Source organism: Emydura macquarii, unplaced genomic scaffold (assembly GCF_026122565.2).
Source record: "Emydura macquarii macquarii isolate MOO-44397 ecotype Brisbane River unplaced genomic scaffold, CSIRO-AGI_Emac_v2 contig_480, whole genome shotgun sequence".
Lineage (NCBI taxonomy): Eukaryota > Metazoa > Chordata > Testudines > Chelidae > Emydura > Emydura macquarii.
The window spans coordinates 11,515,363-11,538,726 of record NW_027130617.1 but is presented as its reverse complement, the minus strand read 5'-3'; the positions used below and the strand labels follow the sequence as shown (position 1 = coordinate 11,538,726).

The following is a 23,364-nucleotide window of genomic DNA, read 5'->3' as shown; positions in this document are numbered from 1 at the left end:
AGTTCAGTCAGATCTATTTTTCTGGATCCTCCAAAGCTTTGAGCTTTATGACCTCTAAGGATCCACTTAATGTTAGTAGTTATTCATATACAGTAGCTGTTAACATTTTTTCTATTAATTCAGAACAGGATTTTTTTGTGTGTGCAGATTACATTGGTTTTAAAAACTTAAAAGTTGTATAAACTAGCCTTTCTTATTGCCCAGTCAGCAATGATACCATTAGTATAATATGGGCTATCCTTCTATTATTGATCTGTCCTACAAATCTTGATCTCTACTGGGAACTTTTTACAGTAAGGAGAAAAATATGTGATATACATTTCTTGCTGAAATTATCTGTATGTTTATCCAGGTGTATTGGGATTAACACTTTATAAGAATACTGCAAACTGTTAAAAGCCCCCTTGTACAACATACAAGGGAGAGCAGAAAAGATCCTTTATATGAAAAAGGAATAAAACATGAAAGCCGTCACTTCTTTAATTTTCTTTGGCTCCACTACAGTATGGTCTTTAACATTTCAGATGATGGAACTGCTTGAGACTCAGAATGGATCTCTTTAGGTATTTTATGTTTCCTGACCTGGTCGTGACTGATTTTAATTTTTAATTATATCAGTGAAATTTATTTATGCAACTTCAGATTTATGCATAATGAATACTTATATTAGGCTATGGACCCTTTATATTTCTAATCAATTAATTGCACTATTTTTTTACAGTGTTTGTATGCCCTTAAAATTGAGGATTATTCCTAAGCGTCTTTGTTATCTGAATATGTTAAATAAGGATTTCTGAAGAACCTGGGAAAACTTTCGCTTCTCTGAATCAGTCTGTCAGATTTGGGATGTCTTAAATTATCACTTTTTGAATAATTGCTTCTTACTCAATGTTTTAGTTTGATTTTAATATTTTTTTATTGTGTAAAGAGCATTTTTTCAGCTCTGTGGGCAGAGTTCTAAGCTTGAAAGATATATTAGCCCGGTTAAGATAAGACTGTTATTCCCAAAGCTGCAAAATGCTGTATACGCCCTTTGAAGCAGTCTTTTTTGGGACAGAAAAAGTGGGGACATTACTATTTCTTTAAGTAATCTTTCCTAAATCCTGCATACCTTGTGCACACACAACTCTCATTGACTTCAATGAGGTTTTGGGGTGTATGATCCAGCTCTACATTTGTTTTCTTAATCCAACCAAGTTGAAGTTGAGAGAGCTGTTAAGCATGCAAATGGGTTTATGCTACTCACATAAAAGATATTGCGGCTTTTATGGATTAAAAACCCAGCAAGAACATTTTTTGGGCTACTAACTCAGCAGCATTAGATACACTTGTGTGTAGGCTGAAATTGCTGCTACATACATTTAAAACACAGCATATTAAAACCAGTTCCTCTTTAACTTATCCGTCTTGAAATTAGTTCTGAGTTTCTTCTGCCGCAGTTGGTGATGTCACAAACAATTAAAATAGAACAAGAAACATTTCTTACATTTCCTCCTCTGCATTTGGTATTTGTAGAGTCCATAATTTTTTTCCAACATCTGCACAACATCCATGTGTCTGCAGAATGACACAGACCATGATTTTCAGAAGTGACACGTGATTCTATGTTCCCAGCTGGAGACACCTGAGGTGAAATCCTGGCTCTACTGAAGTTGGTGGCAAAACTCTCAATGATTTCAGTAGAACTAGGATTTTCAGAAGGTTAATGTTCAGCACTTCCTGAAAATCTGCCCCCCTTTGAAGTGTCTCAAGAGTGATAAAATCACTAGTCCCTTATGAAAATCTTGGCCACAGTCCTTGCCCTGGGAATCCTAGAAACTGGGTAAACAGAATCATGGAATTCAGAATTTTACTGGAAAGTGATGGAGAATCTTTTTTTAAAGGCTGTGTTTGTGGAAATATGCTGAGTTATAGCCCTGGAGACAAAAGGTCCTGGTTCTGCACTGGACAGACATAGCACAGGGAATAGTATATGAGCCTCATCCTGCAGCCCTTTCCTAGGAAAACTCCCATTAAAATCAGTGAGGAATATTGCCCGTGTAAAAATGGTCCTCATTTTGTGTCTGATCCCTGACCTACAGGGAACATCATGTCTCCAGGTGAGAGAATAATCCATTCTACAGAGCAAATCAGTGTTGTCCCTCCACAGAATTCTAGCTAGTACTAATTATGATATGGAGAATATTTGTTCTTTGTGGTATCAAATGAGCGTAATTTTACAAAGCCATCAGAGAACAATTTTCAGTCACTATCAGCTCAGACTGGATTCTTTCCAGATAACTAGAGAAAGTAATATATAGCACTATTCATCCACACATCCTGCCATACTTTACAAAGGTGATAAGAGGTTAATGGGATTAATCTCATTATGCACATTGTACAGATGGAAAACTAAGGCAGTGAGTCAGTGACAGAGCTGGAGCTTGGACTTCTGACCTTTACTCTATTGTCCCACTCATTAGGCCATGTTTGTTCATTAGCCCCATCCACCAAGAAAATGAATGTAAAGTGTTGTGTTTTAAAATGTTTCTAGAATACAGAAAACATGTAGACCAAAAAATGATTGCTTTGAGGACATAAATTGATTTTTTAAAAATGTATTTCACAAACTTTCTGGTTCCTTAACATTTTAGTTTATTATTGAGCAATAGCATGACTTGTTTGTATGCCCTGCACCCAAATATTGATGTCTTTCAGTGTGAAATTCTTAATTATGATCAACAGAACTAAGTGTCGCTCACTAAAAAAAGAAGAGCTGGCAAAAAGCGCAAGAGTTTTACAAATGATCTGTTATTTGTTGTAGTTTTTTCCAGTCCACAGAAAATAGTCATGGCTTCAAAGATTAACAAGGGAGGATGACTCATCCTTAGATGTATTGTTCCCTTCAAATGCCCAAAGACAGGAAAAAGTTAGTAGTAGGAGTTTTTTGTTTTTTTTTTACACGTTATTTATGTGTTACAAGAGGACTAGCCAGAGGCCCCACTTCAGAATTAGATACCCACTGTGCTGGGCACTACTCAGATATATAGTAAAATGATTGCCAAAATAGAAAGACAAGTCAGCCAAGACCTTTATATATATTTTACACATACACACACCATTAAAAGAACCTGGTTGAAGTCAAGCACTCAAATGTTAGGAATACTAGAATTACGATTGCCTGTGCATCCTTAATTCAGCCATTTTGTGCGTACGAATATACAGTGTTCAGTTATGTGATCACATGCTATTTTTTTCCTTACCCAACCAGTTCTAGTCTCCTGCCTCCAACTCCCAGTTCCTTTCCCCCGTCCCCCAGTCCCAGTCTCACTGGACTCTTTGTCCCAATCTATTCCTCTCCCCCTTCTTCCACCCCCCGGCCCCCCGGGTCTGGCCTTTGTCCCCCATACATTCAAATCAGATGGCTTCCTCCTCCATGCTGACTGAGTGCTAGCAGGGGTGGGGATCATTGAGAGCACAGGAGAAACGGGCTCCCTGCTTATCGGTTAAGTACCTGGCCTGGAGTAGCTGGGAGCAGCAATTACAGAGAAATGCCTTCTGAGCTTCCGTAGCTTGGGGTTGGAGCATGCTCAGTAACTTTGCAGGGATGGCGCATGCACAGTCCAGTCACATACAGGAGCTGTGAAAGAATGGAGCTTGCTTAGTTACTCTGTGGGCATGGCAGTTTCCCAATCTGATCAGCACTAGAAGCAGTGAGAGGCTCAAGGATGCTCAGTGAGGACAGAATCTGCAGTGATTTCTAGAGACCAAAATCAAAGAAGTCTTCACTAAGCATGATGTGTGAACTGCAGTTTTTCAGAGGCTTATAACTTGGCAAAATTTGGAGGATTTTTGTTTGAACAGCAAAAGATTCATCCCTGACACAAAGGCCACATCCTGCCAAAGTTCAAGTCCCTGCTCCAAAGCATGAGGATATTAGAGCATTTCAGAAACAAGGTGTCAAGAATTTTTTAATGTGAGCAAAATGTATTTTCCCCCAGCCTCGTTCTCAGAAATGGCTGAACCATATTGGCTACATTTTTCTAAAAAATATCCCAAACAAACAATTTCAGCCTGAGGCAGACACCCAGCATGCAAAATATCAGACCAAATAGTTAGTTTGGCAAAGTTATAACAACCTTAAAATAAGGTCTTAAAATAGGAAGTGTTGGTCAAGCTCAGTAATAGATATTGCCAGCCCTGCCTATACTAATACAGTCCTGTCTAAATGAAAACTTGTCTCTAATACATAGGGCTCCACACGGGTGCAGTGATTTTGCCTATCCAGTACCCTGGGGGCACACCCAAGAGGATCTGATTGCAGGACTGTGGCCATAGTTTAGCCTTGTCCGCTCTAGCTGGCTAAACAAAGAGCCTAATCCTGTTGTCTCTGTGCAGCAAAAAAAACCCCAAAATTAGTGGGAAGTTTTATCTGCTCAAAGCTGCAGAATTGGGCCCCATGTTGGAGAGCAGTTTAGCTTGTTTCCCTAACTTGGTGCCTGGCCCAAGGCCAAAGGCATTACAGTATCCCCTGAAAGTTGCACTAAAATATTACTTAGAGTAACAAACGTTTACAGACTGTTACAAAAGTGCTCTGATTTCAGGAGGGTGCTGGGTAATGTTTTATGTGAAGTAACGCTCCAGCGTAACCAACGTTCATCCAATACAAGGAGCATAAGTGCTTACAGACTCCCTCAGTCCCCAACTAGCCTCCACAGGTTCATTGCTGCATCCAGAGTTGCCACAGCCTCTGTTAAATATGCATTGCTCTCTGTTTCTTTAATGAAGATGAACATTCCGTAATTTGTGTGTTTGGAAACCAGCCTACAGAACTACTTGCAGCTGTTCTCCCAAAAGACACCTCATAATTCATACTAACATATACAGTATGTTTAAAGGAGAGCTACTTTTGCCTAGCCCAGCACTTTCTGCCTTCAGTGTCTCTCCTGGTTTGAAATAGCGGCAAGTCATAGTTACCATCTGTCCCGAAAATCACAGAATAGTCTTGATGTACAAATCTCCCACTCCCAGCCCTGCTATGGGGCTGTCCTCAGCTGGAGCGTGCCTGACCTTGTGCCCATTTAAGTCAATATAAAAAACTCCACTGACTTTAGTGGAGCAGGATCAGGTCCTTAGCCTTGTGACACAACCTCAAGAGTTGATGGCATTCATTCTTCATTCCATACAGATGCAATGTCATAACAGTGAAATGTATTGCCAGCTCATGAATAGTTTAGTATCTCCTATGTAGTTATTTAAAAAAATCCCACACCTTTCGAGCCTCAAACTGTTCTTAATCATACCTGCAACCTTGTTTTCCTACTACTGTCACCTTCATCTTCCCTCTTCTCCCACTCCATTGTGTTCACTCCCTGTTGTGTTTTCTTCCTATTTAGCCAGTGAGCGTTGGGCGCAGGGACTGTCGTATTGAATGTTTGCACCTAACACACACAATAAATAATATCTGCTTCCCTGTGCAGCAACACAGTTGATTATCTTGTTCCACATGAAGAATAAAAATAGGCAAGAGCTTGACCTGTCATGAAAAACTCCGCAGTTTGGCAGACCCATTGCTCGTGGAGTGGCAAATCTTGTTCCCCTGCGAGTGGCCAAGTGAAAAACAAAGATCAGCAGAGCCTCCATTTTATACTGTTATGTAGTGGACAAGCTGTAGTGAAGCAGTGTTTGGAGACCCAGCCTTGGGGCATTGCTCAGAAAGGACATGGGGGTGGTGCAGAAGGTGATCGGGATACATGGGGCCTGACTAGTGGGTCAGCAAATGATACCAATCCCCCGACTGAAGTCTCCCATTTAGGTAGTGCAGAGCAGTCAGCAGCCTCTGCTACAAGCTGGAGACTGCAGTTATTCTCCCAGAAGGGTTGACCAACATTCTGGAACAGGGAAGGGGAACTCCATCCTTCCATCTACTGCATGTCACCTGTGCACTACACATTTATTTGGCCTCAGGCTAGGGGATGAAAATTTGGCACTGAAAGAGCCTGAGACAAAGCAATTCTGTAGAAGCAGCCATCTGGGTGTCAACTTTTTGCAATTTTTGGGTGTTCAGTGAAGAAAATATGCTAAATGGTCATACAGACATACACACTTCCTATTCCAAAGAGCTTGCAATAGATAAAATAAACTATCCAATTCATTCTTTATATTTCATTGAATTTGCTTTTCCAATCATAGTACTTATTTAAATTGCATCTTGAAAGCAGAGAGGTAGAGTTAAACATGTACAGCAGTTTCATTTGACCCAACCCCTTATGCAGGTTAGTAACTTATCCACTAGCCGTTATGCTGTATAAAATGAAACCTGTTACTCAAAAGGAATCTCTTTAAAAATGACCACAGTAGCCTGTTGTTAGTCCCAAAGGCTGTAGTAGCACTATTGTTGGCTGTAGTTTTTTAATTTAGGACTATATTTTAGATGTGTTTGTGTGTGTTGTTTTTAATTATAAAGCATTTTTTACGACACTTAACAAAGACATCCTGGATAAAAAATATAGTAAAGCTCTTATAAAGTGCTAAGCTAACTCTCAAGCATGGGCCTAAGGGTATCAGCCCTACAAGGAAGTATGGTGAATGGAAAACCCTCCCCTGCCATCATCTCCCCTCCCCAGCTGCACCCTGCAGGTATTCCTGTGAGTTGTCGGTGGTTCAGGAATTGAATTATTTAATTTCCTTCATATCCTAAAATGCACGTCATCTGGATCTCCTGAGCTGTAAACTATATTCACTTTTCCCTTCAGCTGCCTTGGCAAGAACCTTCATTACTCCCTAACTGTCTACATCACTTTTCTTTATTCCTCTTGATGAAGGCCAACTGCGAACAGGCAGATCAGTGCAATGGAGCAGCCATTTTAGAATCATTATTTGATTTAATTTCTCTCATTTATTAATGAGCCTAATTTGTCTCCAATTCCCTTCTTCCCCACCCTCATCTATTTATTCTCCTTAACTCCTTTAGGTTGCATTAACTCAGTCCGCCTTTTGCTGCTCTTATCTGTTCCCCAAAGCATTAACTGACTCTGTGGGCCAAATTTGCAGCTGATGTAAATGTGTGAAACTCCAGCGAAGTCAAAGGAGTTGTGCCCATTTATACCAGCTGAGAATGTGGCCTTCAGTGCTCTTGTTTGGTTCTTCCCCACATCTCCATTTTCAGCACGTGCCGGTTTGTTTATTATGTTCATATTTCTTCAGAAGACCACAGTGGCACCTTCTTTTCCGTGTGTTGTTCTTTTTCAGTGGAACTGCAGGGATTCCCCAAAATTCTTCTGCACTCCTGTATTTTCACATCTCCTTTCATTGCCACATATTCACGGAAGCAATTTTTAATTTCCTTTATGTTTCATTGTTTGAAATACCTCCTTAGAAATATTAAAACATATTTCCCTACTGACTCCTTCCTCCCCCAATTTTCCATCTGGCAAACCCTAAATTTTATTTTGAATTGTTTACAAGCTAGCACTGCTTATTTTATGTTGTTTATCCCTCCTTGTTTGTATGTCAACATTGGGTGGTTCTCAGAATAGAGTTTAACTTGGGCTCCCTCTCTCAATTCTCTACCGCAGTAGAATACCAGATAGCATAGCTTTTTTAGGTTTCTGGAAAGCAAGTTTCTGGGGTAGGGGGAGCAAGAGAGAAAAAAGAATGAGTGTGATGATTTAATTAAGAAAACTAAGAGGATTTAGAATTCAAAGATTCTCCAACCAGATTATAACAACATTCTAATGATTCTATGATTCTAATGTAGGTCAGATTTAGGCCTAAACTACAGGGTATTATACCTGTAAATAGTAATTGTGGATGCAGCTGAATTGAAGCCAATGGAACTGTACCCATTAGCACCAGCTGAAATTCTAACCCACAGTGTTTAACTTCCTCTTTAATATTGCAATTCCTTTTAATAATAACGTAAGATAAATTCCAGTAGTTAGTGTGTTGTTTTAGATGTTGATCTTTGTACTGAAATGTGGCATTGGTTTTAAACTATCTCTGATTTGACTTGTTTAAAATAGTGAGCAGGATATAGATTGAATCTGAACCCTTTCCGTTTGCAAAGGCCTTGTCACATCTGACTGGAAATGAAACTATGAATAAAATGCTGCTGCATGTAAGAGTTCTGTAGGATCAGATTCTTTGTGCAGCCTGGAGGAATTCTTTAGCAATCCTTTGACAAAGATAAACATGCAGTCCGTTTTTCTGAAGCTTTGGAATCTTCTGCTTATGGAATTCCAAGGAGTCGGCATGGTAACAGGGTTAGAAGCGTCATATGTAAAAGCAAGCTACTGTTGCAAATGAAGTGGTAGTTATATGCATCCACTTTTCATGCAATCATTCAGCACAGCAACGTTGAAAAATACAGAATACAGACACCTGCCTTTACATTTCCTACTGGCCTTAGCTGTGACTGCTAGTGCCACAAAGGTAGCCTTCCATTAGAGGGAGTTTCTTAAGAGAATGACAGAAAGTGGCTCAAATATACCATACCTTTGTGTCCAGTCTCCATCTGAATCTTGTAAACACCCATGGTTTTTTTTAGGTTAAGAACATATTGCAAGAGAAGGGTTAAGTGTAGAATTCCCCACCCTCTGGACAAAGGACACCCAGTTCAATTCCTGTCTTTATCTCATTCACATTCATCATGCAAAAAACAAAGGAAAACATCTCTTGACATTAGACCTAAAATTATTGGGACCATATATTGAGTAAGGAGTGCTGAACAGGGCCTTAAATATCATTCTACTGTAGTTGTCACAACAAAACTGAATGCTAGATTGAATCACCCCTGACAAGTTTTTAATGGTCATTTTTTTTCCCAATTCATATCAGTACTTTTCTGAGTGCTGTTGCTCCCTTGTACGGTTCTCTAGTCCGAAAGAATGGGTACTCATTTTCAGGTGCCTTTAGACCTTGTCTTAAAAAGATCAGTTGGTCTGTTTCTATTTGTAAAGTAACCAATGTATAAACTTTCTCATGTGCAACTATAATGGAGTTAAGTATTATCTAGAGCTCGTTTGGACTAAAATTTCCATTCTGTGGGTAATTCCAACATTTAAAGTTTTTGTTTCAAATCAAAACAAAAAGCCAGAATTTTGAAATTTCCCATGGAATGTTTCAAAATGACATTTTCTGACAGAAAATCATTGCATCTGACTATTTTTATCCTGTTCTAATAATATCCCTTAGGTAGATTCGGATTATCCCTTTCCACAGATAGACCTGTGATGGAGGGTGCAAGAGACTTTCCTCTTGGAGGTTCTCCCTCATTGTCTGTGGACCACCAATTAGACACTGACATTGTCATGTGCCCTTGAGCAGTTCTAACATTCCAGCTAATGGAGGGTCATGCTACATATGCGCATTATCCAGTATATTAGGAAGGGAAGGAGGTATGAGGAGCATTTCCTTGTGGTGGCACAGATTATAAATTCATCTGCCTACAAAGTAATCAAACACAGTTATGATAAGATAACACATTTTAAAAATACGTAGAGAAACCAGCATTCAAATTTACCTGGGTTTCCTACTGATTTCAGTGCAGAACGATTGCAGAATGATTTCCCATCCCACCCACTTCTACACTCAGTGCGCTTCTTGCATGTTTAAAAACAGTGTTGCCAACTCTCATGATAGTAGGTGCTTTTCTGAAAGCTTTCCTTCTAGAGTCATGTAATTGTGTGAGAATCTCAACTTTCATTTATAAAATAAATAAATAAAAGTAGTTTCTACCCTTCATAGTTGTGGAGAAAAACTTGAAAATGTGAAGCCTAAAGGATCTGATGCCACAAGAGAAAAATAAATAAATAAAAAGAACCCCAGAGCTATTATCAGAACAAAACAAAAAGTGATTTTGAAGCCAATTTCATGGTCGTTGCGAGGCCTGACTCAAGATTTTTGAATGTTTGGAGTTGTCAATACTGCTGTTAGCAGCAAAATGGCAGCTTCCAATGACTGAGCTCAGTCATATAAATAGCAAAGCTTCATCGGATATCACTAAATGATATCGAATAGATTAATCTAATAGATTAAAATTGTATTTATATATTCTTTAAGGAATAGATCTGTCTATGAAGTGTTTGATAGAATCTGATGGCAATAGCATTCCAAAATCATTTAGATTTGTACAGGAAATAAAGAAAAGGAAGGAACCTTCCCAGCAATGGCCATAAAATAGTGCAAATTCTGGTACTGAAGAAAAGCCAATTTATGTCATGCTTTGGCTCTTGCTCAAGAGTCTTTCCTCAGTGTCACGCTATGGGCACTGTGATGCTGTTTAGTTAAGGGATATTTACAGTCCACTAATAAGCGCTGGTCAGATAATTTAAAGGGATCAATTTTTCCACCATTTTCTAAAAGAAAAGAGTGACAAGAAGGTTTGTCCTATTAGTCACTTACACCAGCTCTTCCTCTTTTGAAGAATCACTTTTCCCCTGGTGTGTATGCTGAGTTTTTGCAAGATAAGCACACAGATATCAGAAGGGACTCTCGTGGCTGCTGTAATTTGATGAGAGTTGTATACCATCACCACTACTGCAACAAAGTGGGCATCATAGAATCATAGAATATTAGAGTTGGAAGGGACCTCAGGAGGTCATCTAGTCCAACCCCCCTGCTCAAAGCAGGACTAACCTCAGCTATATCATCCCAGCCAGGGATCAGTATAGGCCTATTGATATGGACACTGCCTCATAAATGACCCTGATTTTTTTATATGGTTTTGTGAAATAATGCTTCCATTATAGTGATTTCATTGACTGTGTGTGAAATCTGAAGGATTTAAGAGGATAATGTATTAATGTAACTAACTCTTAGAGTGAGTGCCTTCCATCCAAGGATCTCCAAACCCATTACAGCTATGAATGAATAACCTAGCAACAGCCTTGTGCTGTGGCCATTATGCCCATTTTAGATTCAAGGAACTTGGGAGGAATGGGGGGTAGGCAAGGAATACCTAATGATTGTAGAAGGTCAAAATAGCTTTTATTTCCCTTCCCCCCCCCCCCCCCCCCCCCCCCCCCCGTGTGAGTCAAATAGAATGGAGAAAGATGGCATGAAATATCTTTTTCCATAAGTCATATGGAATGCAGGAAGATGGCATGAAATGAATAAACACCAGCCTTGCTTGACTGTCTTTCAGAAACATGATTCCTATGACTGAATTTCGTCAGTTCTCTGAACAGCAGCCGGCATTCAGAGTGCTGAAGCCATGGTGGGATGTGTTTACGGACTATCTCTCAGTAGCCATGCTGATGATTGGTGTATTTGGATGTACGTTACAGGTAAATTAAAAGAAGTATCACCGAAAAGCATGTTATCAGTGGTGTTAAAAAAAATGCCAGAGTGAAGTTTTTTTGAGCAGAACATTGTCAAGTATTGTTTTTGCTGTAGTTACTATCAGTAATGCAAAAATCTGCTGGCCCAGGTGCATAAATTTTTTTGGATAGATGAATAAAATATCACGGCCCAAACCCTTAGTTGCTGAAAATCAGAAGTCAGTGGAACTAGGTTGATTTGCACCAGCTGAGAAGTTACCCCGTTGTTTTTTTAAGTATCCTCAGTCATGGTAAAGGGAGGGTTGAGTAGATTTTGTGCCTAACCTGGTCAATTTTCATAACAATTTTGCAAAGCAAACCTGAGTATAGAGTTAAAATCTTGTTTTTCGCTCTTTATTATTTATAACTTTCTTAGGGTCTTGAAAATATTTTTGTCTTTTTTTTTTTCATTTGGTAAACATCACTTTTATTTTTCTCCCTGTGTTTTGAATAGTGCTGAAATGAATATGCTTATTTTACTCATCACCACCCATGCCATGTCTTCTCCATGCCAAAACATTTCAAGGATGCTTGGTACATAAACAATTGATGTTAACTGCCTCTCTGGATTAGTTAAATGTTGCTAGAGAGTCAAAGTCTGGCAAGGAGCAGAAAGCACTGTGGATGGTGGGCTCCACAAAAAAACAGTTATTTTAAAAATAGAAATATTTGGTCAGGAGTGTCTTTTGTTTTTTATGTCTGTAAATTCAAAGGACTTTTCCTCCAGGTTAGAGAGTAGATCAATGTTTAGACACACAAACATGGAACAGAGTCCCTTTTATTTTATTTTTTTTAAAGGGCGGGGAGGCTAAACAATGATTTTTTTTGTCACAAGCCCTGTGTATGAGGCAGTTCACAGCTGTTGCAGACCCAGGAACTGTCTCTCAGATCACAATCTACCTCCCAGTGTTCCCCATTCCAGTTAGGACTTACCCTATGCTAGGCTTATACCTGGTGCCATATATGTCCCACAGCCTTTGCTCTGCCCACTGCCTGCCTACCTATGCAAGGAATGGTGACTCTGCAGAGGCTGCTTCTGCTCTGCACAGAGCATGCCACAATCTGGCCCTATATTCCTGTCACTGATATGAAATAGGTTTAAAGATTTCCTGTTTAACCCCTATGCTGTTCCTTGCTGATTCACATTTGCTTAGGAGGATTTTGATCCAGCTGCCACTGCTGGATCGAGTAATAGCGCTAACGTGGAATTCATATTCCCTGGGATTCCTCAGAAGTGGAGTTAAAGGGACAGATTCTCTGCTGCCCTAAACTGGCAAACTTCAGTGGAGCTCTGCTCCTTGACACCAGCAGAGAATTTGCTCCAGAATGTCAATGATGAATGTCCCAAATTGTGCAGGATGTAAATTATAGGTTTGATTGTATTATACTTTAAAATATTTTCTGCTGCGTACAGTAAAATGTGATATATATGTTCAAAATTCTCATTTCACGAAGACCCTTTTTGGGCCAGGAGCCAAGTTGCTTGTTGATATGAACAAAGCATAGTTTCAGTCCCTTGCATGTGTAAGTGCTTGACTGAATAAACCACAAGGGAAATGGTGTGTGAAAACAATGCAAACAAAACAGACAAATATTTACATTCCTGTTCATTGCAAATGTGTAAACCCAATTTCAAGATAATTGTCCAGATCCTCAACTGGTATTGATTGGGGTAACTCTGTTGAGTTAACTGGAGCTTTATATCAGTTTATACCGGCTGAGGATCTGGCTCAGTGTATCTAAAGGAGTTTTCTAAGTTTCAACAGTTACCATGCTGGAGATAGTTAAAAAATAATAGTGGGGACCAATCCCGCGAGGCTGCTGAAGCCAATGGGAGGTGTGGGCATTCAGGCAGGATCAGCCCCTCTGTGTATATGTGGTGAGTTAAAATCTGACTGGTTAGTGTTGAATTCATGTGCTGATTACGAAGTCAAAGACAGAGATGCTCTTTCCTAGTTTGCGATGTGTAGAAGATTTTTATATGTATGAAAAGGACTAACTAGGCTAGACAGTCTAGTTCTTAGCATATATATTAAACGTGTGATTAGCACATAAAAATAACAATAATGGATTTAACCACTGAACTAGTACTGTGGGTGGAGTATGTCAAGGAGAAATTACATTTAGCTGATGATGCCATTATCCTGACAGCGATGACATTAGGTATCATCACTACGTAATTTGAAAGTGTATCTTTTTGTTGTTTCAGGTCATGCAAGACAAGATAATATGCCTTCCAAAAAGAATACAGCCTTCACAGAACCACTCTCACATTCCTAATGTGTCTAATGCAGTCCCAAATACAACCCCACTTCCCCCAACCAAACCATCTACTACTCCTGCCACTGTTGAAATGAAAGGACTAAAGACTGATTTAGACCTTCAGCAGTATAGCTTTATAAACCAGATATGCTATGAACGTGCCCTGCATTGGTATGCAAAGTACTTCCCTTACCTTGTCCTTATACATACTCTGATCTTCATGCTATGTAGTAACTTCTGGTTCAAATTTCCTGGATCAAGCTCAAAAATTGAACACTTCATTTCCATACTGGGGAAATGTTTTGATTCTCCCTGGACAACCAGGGCCTTATCTGAAGTGTCCGGGGAAGACTCAGAGGAGAAGGACAACAGGAAGAACAACATAAGCAGGTCAAATACTATCCAACCTAGCACAGAAGGCACTTTGGTCAAGACTCAGTCTTTAAAATCGATACCTGAGAAATTTGTTGTGGATAAAGGGACGGCAGGGGCACTGGATAAAAAAGAAGGAGAACAGGCAAAAGCATTGTTTGAAAAAGTGAAGAAATTCCGACTGCATGTTGAAGAAGGTGATTTGCTCTATGCTATGTATGTTCGCCAGACTGTACTTAAAGTTATTAAATTCCTTATCATTATTGCTTACAATAGTGCACTAGTTTCAGAAGTTCAATTTACAGTAGACTGTAATGTTGACATACAGGACATGACAGGATATAAGAATTTTTCTTGTAATCATACCATGGCACATCTGTTCTCTAAACTTTCCTTCTGCTACCTGTGCTTTGTAAGCATCTATGGACTAACATGCCTTTACACTTTATATTGGTTGTTCTATCGTTCACTAAAGGAATATTCCTTTGAATATGTTCGGCAAGAAACTGGAATTGATGATATCCCAGATGTTAAGAATGACTTTTCTTTTATGCTTCACATGATAGATCAATATGACCCTCTTTATTCAAAGAGATTTGCTGTGTTCCTGTCTGAAGTCAGTGAAAACAAGCTGAAACAGCTGAACTTAAACAATGAATGGACTGCAGATAAATTGAGGCAGCGGCTACAAACAAATGCCAATAACCGGCTAGAGTTGCAACTCTTCATGCTTTCTGGACTTCCAGACACAGTTTTTGAAATTACAGAGCTGCAGTCTTTAAAACTTGAAATAATTAATAATGTTCTGATACCAGCAACTATTGCACAATTGGACAGTCTCCAAGAGCTCTCTTTGTACCAGTGTTCTGTGAAGATCCACAGTGCTGCCTTGGCATTTCTGAAGGAAAATCTGAAGATCTTGAGCGTCAAGTTTGATGATGTCAGAGAGCTTCCACTTTGGATGTATGGGCTTAGGAATTTAGAAGAGCTCTACTTAATTGGCTCTCTCAGTCATGATATTTCCAAAAACATTACACTTGAGTCTTTTCGGGAACTTAAAAGCCTTAAAATTCTCTATATTAAAAGCAACTTATCCAAAATCCCACAATCTGCAGTTGATGTTTCAAGTCACCTTCAAAAAATGTGTATCCATAACGATGGCACCAAATTAGTGATGCTCAATAACCTGAAGAAAATGGTTAACTTAACTGAGTTGGAACTGGTTCACTGTGATTTGGAGCGCATACCTCATGCAGTTTTTAGCCTTGTCAGTCTCCAGGAATTGGATTTAAAGGAAAACAACCTCAAATCAATAGAAGAAATAGTTAGTTTTCAATATCTGAGAAAACTTACAATTCTAAAGCTGTGGTACAACAGTATAACATATATTCCAGAACATATAAAGAAACTCACTAGCCTAGAACGTCTTTCCTTTAGTCACAACAAAATAGAGGTTCTTCCGTCCCACCTATTCCTATGCAACAAAATCAGATACTTAGACTTGTCTTACAATGATATACGATTTATTCCACCAGAAATAGGAGTGCTTCAAAGCTTACAGTATTTTTCCATCACTTGTAACAAAGTGGAGAGTGTGCCAGATGAACTATACTTTTGCAAAAAACTTAAGACTCTGAAGATTGGAAAAAATAATTTGTCAGTCCTTTCACCTAAAATTGGTAATTTAGTATTCCTGTCCTATTTGGATATTAAAGGCAATCACTTTGAAATTCTCCCACTTGAACTTGGTGAATGTAGGGCCTTGAAGCGGACTGGCTTGGTTGTAGAAGACACTTTGTTTGAAACTTTGCCTCCTGATGTTAGAGAGCAGATGAAAGCTGAATAACTATCTTCCTTTGACTCTGTTTTACAGAAACATGCTTCTACCAAATACATTCTATAAATAATTAGATAGTCTGGATATGCCTTTATTGATGTGTTTATTTTATTTTTTCTTTTGTCCTTTTGACACAAAACTATATGTACAAACAAATGTGGAGTAAGGAATATATATATTTTTAAATAAAATTTACTTGTATTTTTTCAGAGTTTTAAAATATTTTTGTTTATTTTGCCCTGATAAGGCAGTATGGGGAAAATTATTTTGTACTGACAAAAGCTAGTGGTTAGATCAACTGTTTCTTAATTTTGGCTCGTAGGGGGTGCCATGTTTCCAACTGTCTACCTTCGGTTGCGAATTTTTTAATAAATGAACATATCATCTCCAGGGCCATTGTTAATCACTGAGGATCTGATTTTGTAGGGGCTGGTCCTGTGAGAAGTTGTGCAGCTTCAACCCTTGTTTTCGTCAGTGGGACTTGAAGGTGTGCAGTGCCTCACAAGACCTGATCCTGATTGAATGTCCTTTTGTTGAGACTTCACACGTAACAACTATTCTCCCAAGAGGTCAAAGTCATTTAGAAGAGTTTCTATGTACAAGCGCTGGGATTTTTAAGGGGCCCAAGGAAATTAGGTGCACAACTTCCATTGAAAGTTAATGGGCACCTAACTCCCTTATGCCCCTACAGAAATCATAGCCTCCATCTTATGCAATATGCTGAATAGGACACATCTGCTGTCGATTATACTTCAGAACTGAAAGTAAAGGGTAAGATTTGCAAAGTAATATAGGGGAGCCAATCCTGCAAGGATTCAAGTTGAGATTTTCAAAAGAGTGCAGGAGATGTAGCCTCCCACCTTCCATTAATTTGAACAGAAGATGTGTGACTAAGTCACGACTGTGAAAAAATCTCTGCCAGATCTTTACATTCTGCCAGGTAGAGCTGACATACCACAGTCAGGGAGCTCCTTCACCCATCCCCCAACCAATGACCTAGTCCTACATGGTGGTGAGTGCCTTCAACTCCCACTGAACTCACTTCCCCCTGGGGGTGCTTAGCATCTCACATGACTGCACTGTTTGGGACTCGGGAGGGATCATTGCAGTTATCTTTGGTCTGTGAAGCTTTTGACCGGGAAACAAAATTGTTTCCAGCAGCTAATAAGCACTGCAGTGGGCTTGGTAGCATACTACCAGGTTTGGCGGAGGAGCCTTCACAGATTTTCAGAAACCAGATTAAATAAAAAAATCAAATATTAACATGTCAAGTCTCAGCATAGCAGAAGATGGTGGTGAAAACCACATTTGTTTTAATCTCCCAGCTAGTAATTAAATTGGAAATCATACAATTGGAAGCCTGCTTTTTAAATAATTGAATCATCTGTAATAGGCTGCCATGATTTAGCATCAGGTTGGGAATTTTATCAGCTAAAACGATGTTAAATTATTTTGTCAACTACTCCTGCCCATTTGCTTTCTCGTGGGTAGGCCTGGCAGGTGTTGTCCATTTTAATTCTGTGTGCTGTTCAAAAGCTAATTTAAGCCTAAGACAAAATAATGGCTTCACAGTTTGCCCAGGGGTTCTTCTTTTCCCCTGTACGTTTGGAGGCACTGGATAACTGCTAGTGGGTAACTAGAAATAAGTACTTCTTTTGAAGGGCAGCGAAGCTGTCTGTAAATTGCAGAGGGTTGGCTGCTAATTTTTAAAAATTATGTGAAACAATTGCTAGGTGATTGTCAGGGTATTTGCTATTGTTGCCAGTATTGCTTGTGTGTCTTGCGCTGCAGTTAATTTAAGTTTTGGGTCTTGGTACAAAAGCATGTTGTTGCTTTAAGAATCTGGCATGTGAAAAGGGAGCTTAATCCAGGGTGTATCATGTAGTTCAATAAGTATGTTTGCCATAGTACCAAAGTCAGACTTACTTTTTCCATATGATTAATAGGAGATGGGTTGGACGTGAAGAAATCAATGCCAGCTTTTTTAAATGGTTCTGTTTAGCTGTATAACTGATGTAGCTATTGCAAGGGCTACTTTTATTCATATATGGAATGCACTTATAGGATCTCCTTCACAGTATATGTACTCTAAATGTGCTTCAGTTGGATGTGATTTGAGGGAGAGAAATGTTTCATTGCTTATTGCTTGTATTAACCTAAATATGTAAACCAAAGTGCTGTAGTTCCTGATGAATGTAAACTGTTTACACTGTCCAAATAATCAGTGAATCCATATAGTTATCTTACTTAGATCTGAAATAGGAGATTACATTAGGGTTGGGGGAAAAAGCTCTTTACACTGTCTATATTTATAGATACAGCATTTCAAAACCATGAATTATTTCATGTCTATTGTTGTCTCCCTTGTAATATTGTGGTGTATATTCTGAATGGAAATTACACACCTCTTAGATAACGTTTTGAAGGTCTGGCCTACACACAGTTTTTGTACTGGTATAACTGTGTCAGTTAGGGATATGGTTATTTACCAATTATAGTTGTACCAGTAAAAACGCTAGTGTGGACATAGTTATACTGATATAAACGTGCCTTATATTGGTGGAGGTTATTCTCCTTCCTGTATTGGAATAGCTATACTTATATAAGCACATTTATATTGTTATAATGGCATCCACATGGGGGAGGGAGGCTTGTACCACTTATACAGATTTAATTATACAGACATAGATAAACTGAAATAGTTGTGTTTAGACAAGCCGTTTGAATCACAGTGAACGATAAAATGTCAGATCACAGTTATCAGTTTAATCTTATGAAACAAACTCAGGTAAATGGACTGTGGCTTTTCTAAACTTCTTAATATCTAGTCTGTGAGGTGTATTTTCATATTATAGTGTTTTAGAAATGCTCTTGCTAAAAAAAAATTGTTTCCTAATTCTGTATGAGAGCCAGGAAAGATTGCATATGTAAATAAAAAAGTGCCATATTTACTCAGACGTTCGTTTACTATTTGTATGTATATTTACCTTCAATGTACTATTGGAAAATCTTTTTGTGAACTACAGTGATCTAGTAAGAATGGATGGACTTTTTATTGATAATACTTATAGGCAAGGTTTGAATGAGCATATATGTCCAGTTATATTAAACAGGTGCCTAACAACTAAAAAATTCCAGCCTATAAACAAAGCATTTTTACATCATTACAGAAAATACAAATCATTCTTAGTAATAGGAGCAGAGATGACAGATGGTGGCTCAAACATAAGAAAATTACCTTCTAATTTTTAAAAATGTGTCCTGAACCTGAAAAACAGACCTATTATATGCTCAAAATCTGGATATGTCTGTTTCCCCCTTTGTCCTAATTAATATTTGTGATGAACTGTTATATCTAGCCAATCTGATTAGCTCACGCATATTCCTAATAAAAAGTACGTGTTTTAAGTCTCATATCTCACATTTCCAGCACTTCTGTTAATGCATGTGCTTAAGTGGTGCTGTAAGATTGTCAAGGAAAAGTTTTGAAATTTGATTTAATGGACAAACTTCTTAATCTTGTGGCAAGAAGCTTCTTAACTGATAATAGGCCTGCCTAGTGTTATATTGCATTAAAGAACACACAGAAAAAAAATAAAAATTGTTGTTTGTAATTTAAAACAATTGAATGACTATAATGTGATTATTTGTTTTGCAAACATTTTCTTTCCTTTTCCAATGTCTGTTCTACCTAAAGATCAATCCTAACCATTTCTTTGCTTTAATGATTTTGGGGGTGAGGGATGGGGAATATACTTTGAAATATGTCCGTAGATTTTAACGATTTATAATTTAATCTGACCTGTGTGACAGAAGTTATAAAATTTTCACCCTGTAATTCCCGCATCAGCCCAATAATTTGTAATTAAGCAGTGTATATTCAGTGCTCAATTTTGCTAGTGATATTTCCATATTCTGCTTTCCTGTGTCCAGATTAAATTCCAGCTGAGGTTGGCAGCATGCAAGTACCCAGCTTCCTTGTGTAGTTTCAGCTGGTTAAGGTATTCCTCCCACCAATTCTCTTGAATGGTTACTGTGAAGTACTGCTGCAGGCTGTTAACAGCCTGCCACCATGCAATCTACTGTGACTGCATTTCAGGTAGGAGGATTTTGGTTCTTGCATCTGATTTGTATTTTATTTCTTTATATTTATAAAATGGACCTATCCAAAGACATGGGCATGTGTATTACTGGCATTCAGCTTGTACGGTTCTTGGGCTGTTAGGGATTCTTGCGTTAAAGATGCTATGTAAATGCTTCAGTTTTAGTAAAAGTCAGTAGACCGTGTTAGCTGCGTTCTGACAGGCTCTACTTTCCCTTAAGTTTCCCAGAAGGCCTCATTTGTGTTTTGAGAAAAAGGATTTTGTCAGACTCTTCAGCACTCTCAGTCATGGCAAGAGATGGGTAGAAAGAGAAACCACAGTATCATGCCAGTCCTCGAGGCCGCGGTTACAGCATGTGAACAAAACAAATCTAGTTTAATCACTTGTTAGATTAAAAAATATATATTGTAGCCAATTTACACATTACTCCAAATTCAAGCCAAACTAACTGAAATGTTCAGTAATTCTGGTTTGGGCTTACCCTGGAAATGTCTGCAAAGGTTTGCCATCCAGCTCTTCCCTGTTCTTCTGGGCTGACCGGAAGAGACGGATTCTGGGGATTGTAGTCCAAACAGAAGAATGGGAGCAGGAGGACTGATCGTTAGGCCTGCTGGGAAGGGAAGCTTTATAAAGGCAGGTCCTTTTCTTCATTGTGAGAGAGATCAGGGAAAAAGGCAGGATTTGTGGTTCTTCCTGCGGAAAGGGCCAGGACAGAGCAAAGTAGGTGAGAGGGAATAGGCTGGGGTTTCTTTACTAAGGAGGGAGGCAGGGTAAAAGCAAGAGCTCTGAAACTCCCCCAAGGAAAAAGGGTTTCCTAGAAAGCCTGTAAAAGGAACCTGGGAGGAAGCTTAGGAGGCTGGTAAGGGGCCAGTGTCCTGGAGTACCCAGAGGAGGGGCACAATGTAGGAGATAGCCTTGGAAGAACCATACCTTATACCACTCTGAGGAGCTACCTGCTGGTTGCATAATTTTTGCCCTGCACCAAGAAGGCTGAACCTGTCACAGAAGGGGTGAAAGCTCGAACAGACCCTGGAGAAAGGGCTGTGGCCAAGCGAGTGAGGGACAGGGTGGAAGGCTGCGTTGGTCAGAATTTTGATTTCTTTTGGAGCTTGGTTTATCTTGGGAAAGATGATGTTCTGCTTTTTCTGGAGAACAAAGAGGCAGCAGCTTTTACCATGCCAATGAGGTAAACAACTGCTATGTGGCACACGGGTGATTTTCTTTTCCCTGAAAGGTCACGTTTTAAGTAAACAAACCCTACTTTAATCAAAGTCTACCCACCCCAAGCAAGTTTTTTCTCTTTAAGAAAAAAAATCCATATTTACAATTATAGAATCATACAATAAGAAATGTAGGGCTGGAAGCTTCCTCCAGAGATCATCTAGTCCATCACCCCAAATACATCTAGACCATCCTTGACAGGTGTTACTCCAGGTGTTCTTAAAATACTCCAAAAGAATTTCACAACCTCCCTTGCTAACCTAGTCCAGTACTTACCTATCCTTACTGCTCGCAAGTTTTTCCTAATATCTAACCTAACTCTCCCTTGCTGCAGATTAAACCCATTACTTTTTGTCCTACCTTCAGTGGTATGATGGGGTGTCTACCCTACACAAGGCCTGAATGGGTAGAAAGACCAATTAACCTCATGACAGACTGCACCTGGAGGAGAGTCAGGGATGATAAGCTCTAACTGACAATGAAGCCCAGATGGGCAGGGGCAGGGTGAGCTTAGGAAGTGGAGAGCAAGAAGGAACACTGTAGTCACTCCCTAGAGAGGAGGGAAAACAAGGGTAAAAGACAAGGAGGAGTCCTAGTGGCGAGTAAGCCCTGGGATCCTGCCTGGAAGTACAGACTCTCGCAAGAACCCAAGAAAGGGTGAAGTAGCCACAGGGAAGGGAGGAGGTTCAAGTGGTAACCCAGGGTGGGCCAGATGCCAGAGAAAGGTTAGGCAGGAAAGAGCCCAGGGAAACAGCTACAGCAGCTGGGATTGCTTAGACCATAGCTGCTGGATGTAGGGTTCCAGGACTGGTTCCCCTACCGGCAGCTGGGGAAGTGGCACAGTGTGGGCAGTGGAACAGCAGACTGTCTGAGAAGATCATTCAGTGGGACTTTCATACCATGGAAAGGGAAAACTAGTGACCTGGCAGGAGGGCCAAGTCAGGAATAGGGAGTCTCCTGAGACAGGAAGAGGGAGTAACCTGAGTCCAGAGAGAGACCACAGGGCAAACAACTGAAGGAGGGGGGATCAGACTGGTCAAGAGCTAATCCCTAGGTGAGCCACATATGGCACTTCTGTTAATACACACCAGAATATTATCCATTTTCACAACAGCATCACATTGTTGACTCATATGCAATTTGTGACCAAGATCTTTTTCTGCAGTACTATCGCCTAGGCAGTTATTCCCCATTTTGTAGTTGTGCATTTGATTTTTCCTTCCTAAGTGTAGCACTTTTTGCTTGTCTTTATTGAATTTCATCTTGTTGGTTTTAGACCGATTGGCCAGTTTGTCAAGGACATTTTGAATACTAATCCTGTCCTCCAGAGTGCTTGCAACCCCTCCTAGGTTGATGTCCTCTGCAAATTTTATAAGCCTGCTCTCATCTGCATTATCCAAGACATTAATGAAAATGTTGAACAGTACCAGATCCAGGACAGAACCCTGTTTGGACCCCACTAGATACATCTGCCCAGTTTGATAGCAAACCATTGATAGCTAGTCTTTGAGTACACTTTTTCAACCAGTTGTGCACCCACCCTATAATTATTTCATCTAGCCCATATTTCCCTAGTTTGCGTATGAGAATGTCATGTGGGACTGTGTCAAAAGTATCACTAAAATCAAGATATATTGCTTCTGCTTCTTCTTCTCTATTCACTAGGCCAGTAACCCTGTCAAAGAAGGAAACTAAGGCTATGTCTTCACTGATGGTGGCAAATTCGCCGCCATTAGATCAATTTCTCTGGATCGACGTATTAAGATCAGCTTCTCAAGTGACGTAGCACTGCGTTGACGGGAACGCGGTTCCCATCGGTGCAGTGCAATGAAGACGGCGCGCAGAACAGAAGCACAACAGTCAATGGGAGTTATGCAAGTTTTTTGCATAGCTTGCGTAACTCCCGTCGACTGCCACCGAATTTCAGAGGTAAGTGTAGACAAGCCTTAAGTCTGTGTGACATGCTTTGTTCTTGATAAATTCATGTTGGCTATTACTTATCATTTTATTATCCTCTCAGTGCTTAAAAATGAGTGTTCAGTCATTTGTTCCAGTATTTTTCAAGGTATCAAAGTCAGGCTGACTGGTCTATAATTTCCTGGGTCCTCTTTGTTCTTCTTTTGAAAGAGAGGTAATGTGTTTGCCCCTCCTACATCCTCTCATCCATCCTCCATGCGTTCTCAGAGATAATTGCTAATGGTCCTAAGATTGATTTGCCTAGTTCCTTATGTACTGTAAGAGGAATTTAATCAGCCCCTGCTGACTTGAA

General features: G+C 39.5%; 1 protein-coding gene across 1 annotated transcript in view; it reads left to right on the top strand.

The window, feature by feature from the left end:
- The window catches only part of LRRC8C (leucine rich repeat containing 8 VRAC subunit C), a 29,054-nt gene extending 9,690 nt beyond the window's left edge, over nucleotides 1-19,364 (top strand). Inside the window, exons 2-3 of the mRNA XM_067538505.1 lie at nucleotides 11,126-11,267; nucleotides 13,510-19,364. Of these exons, the coding sequence (XP_067394606.1) occupies nucleotides 11,130-11,267; nucleotides 13,510-15,780 (2,409 nt within the window). The 5' untranslated portion in view covers nucleotides 11,126-11,129 and the 3' untranslated portion in view covers nucleotides 15,781-19,364. The remainder of the gene's footprint in view (nucleotides 1-11,125; nucleotides 11,268-13,509) is intronic.
- Nucleotides 19,365-23,364: the final 4,000 nt, after the last annotated feature.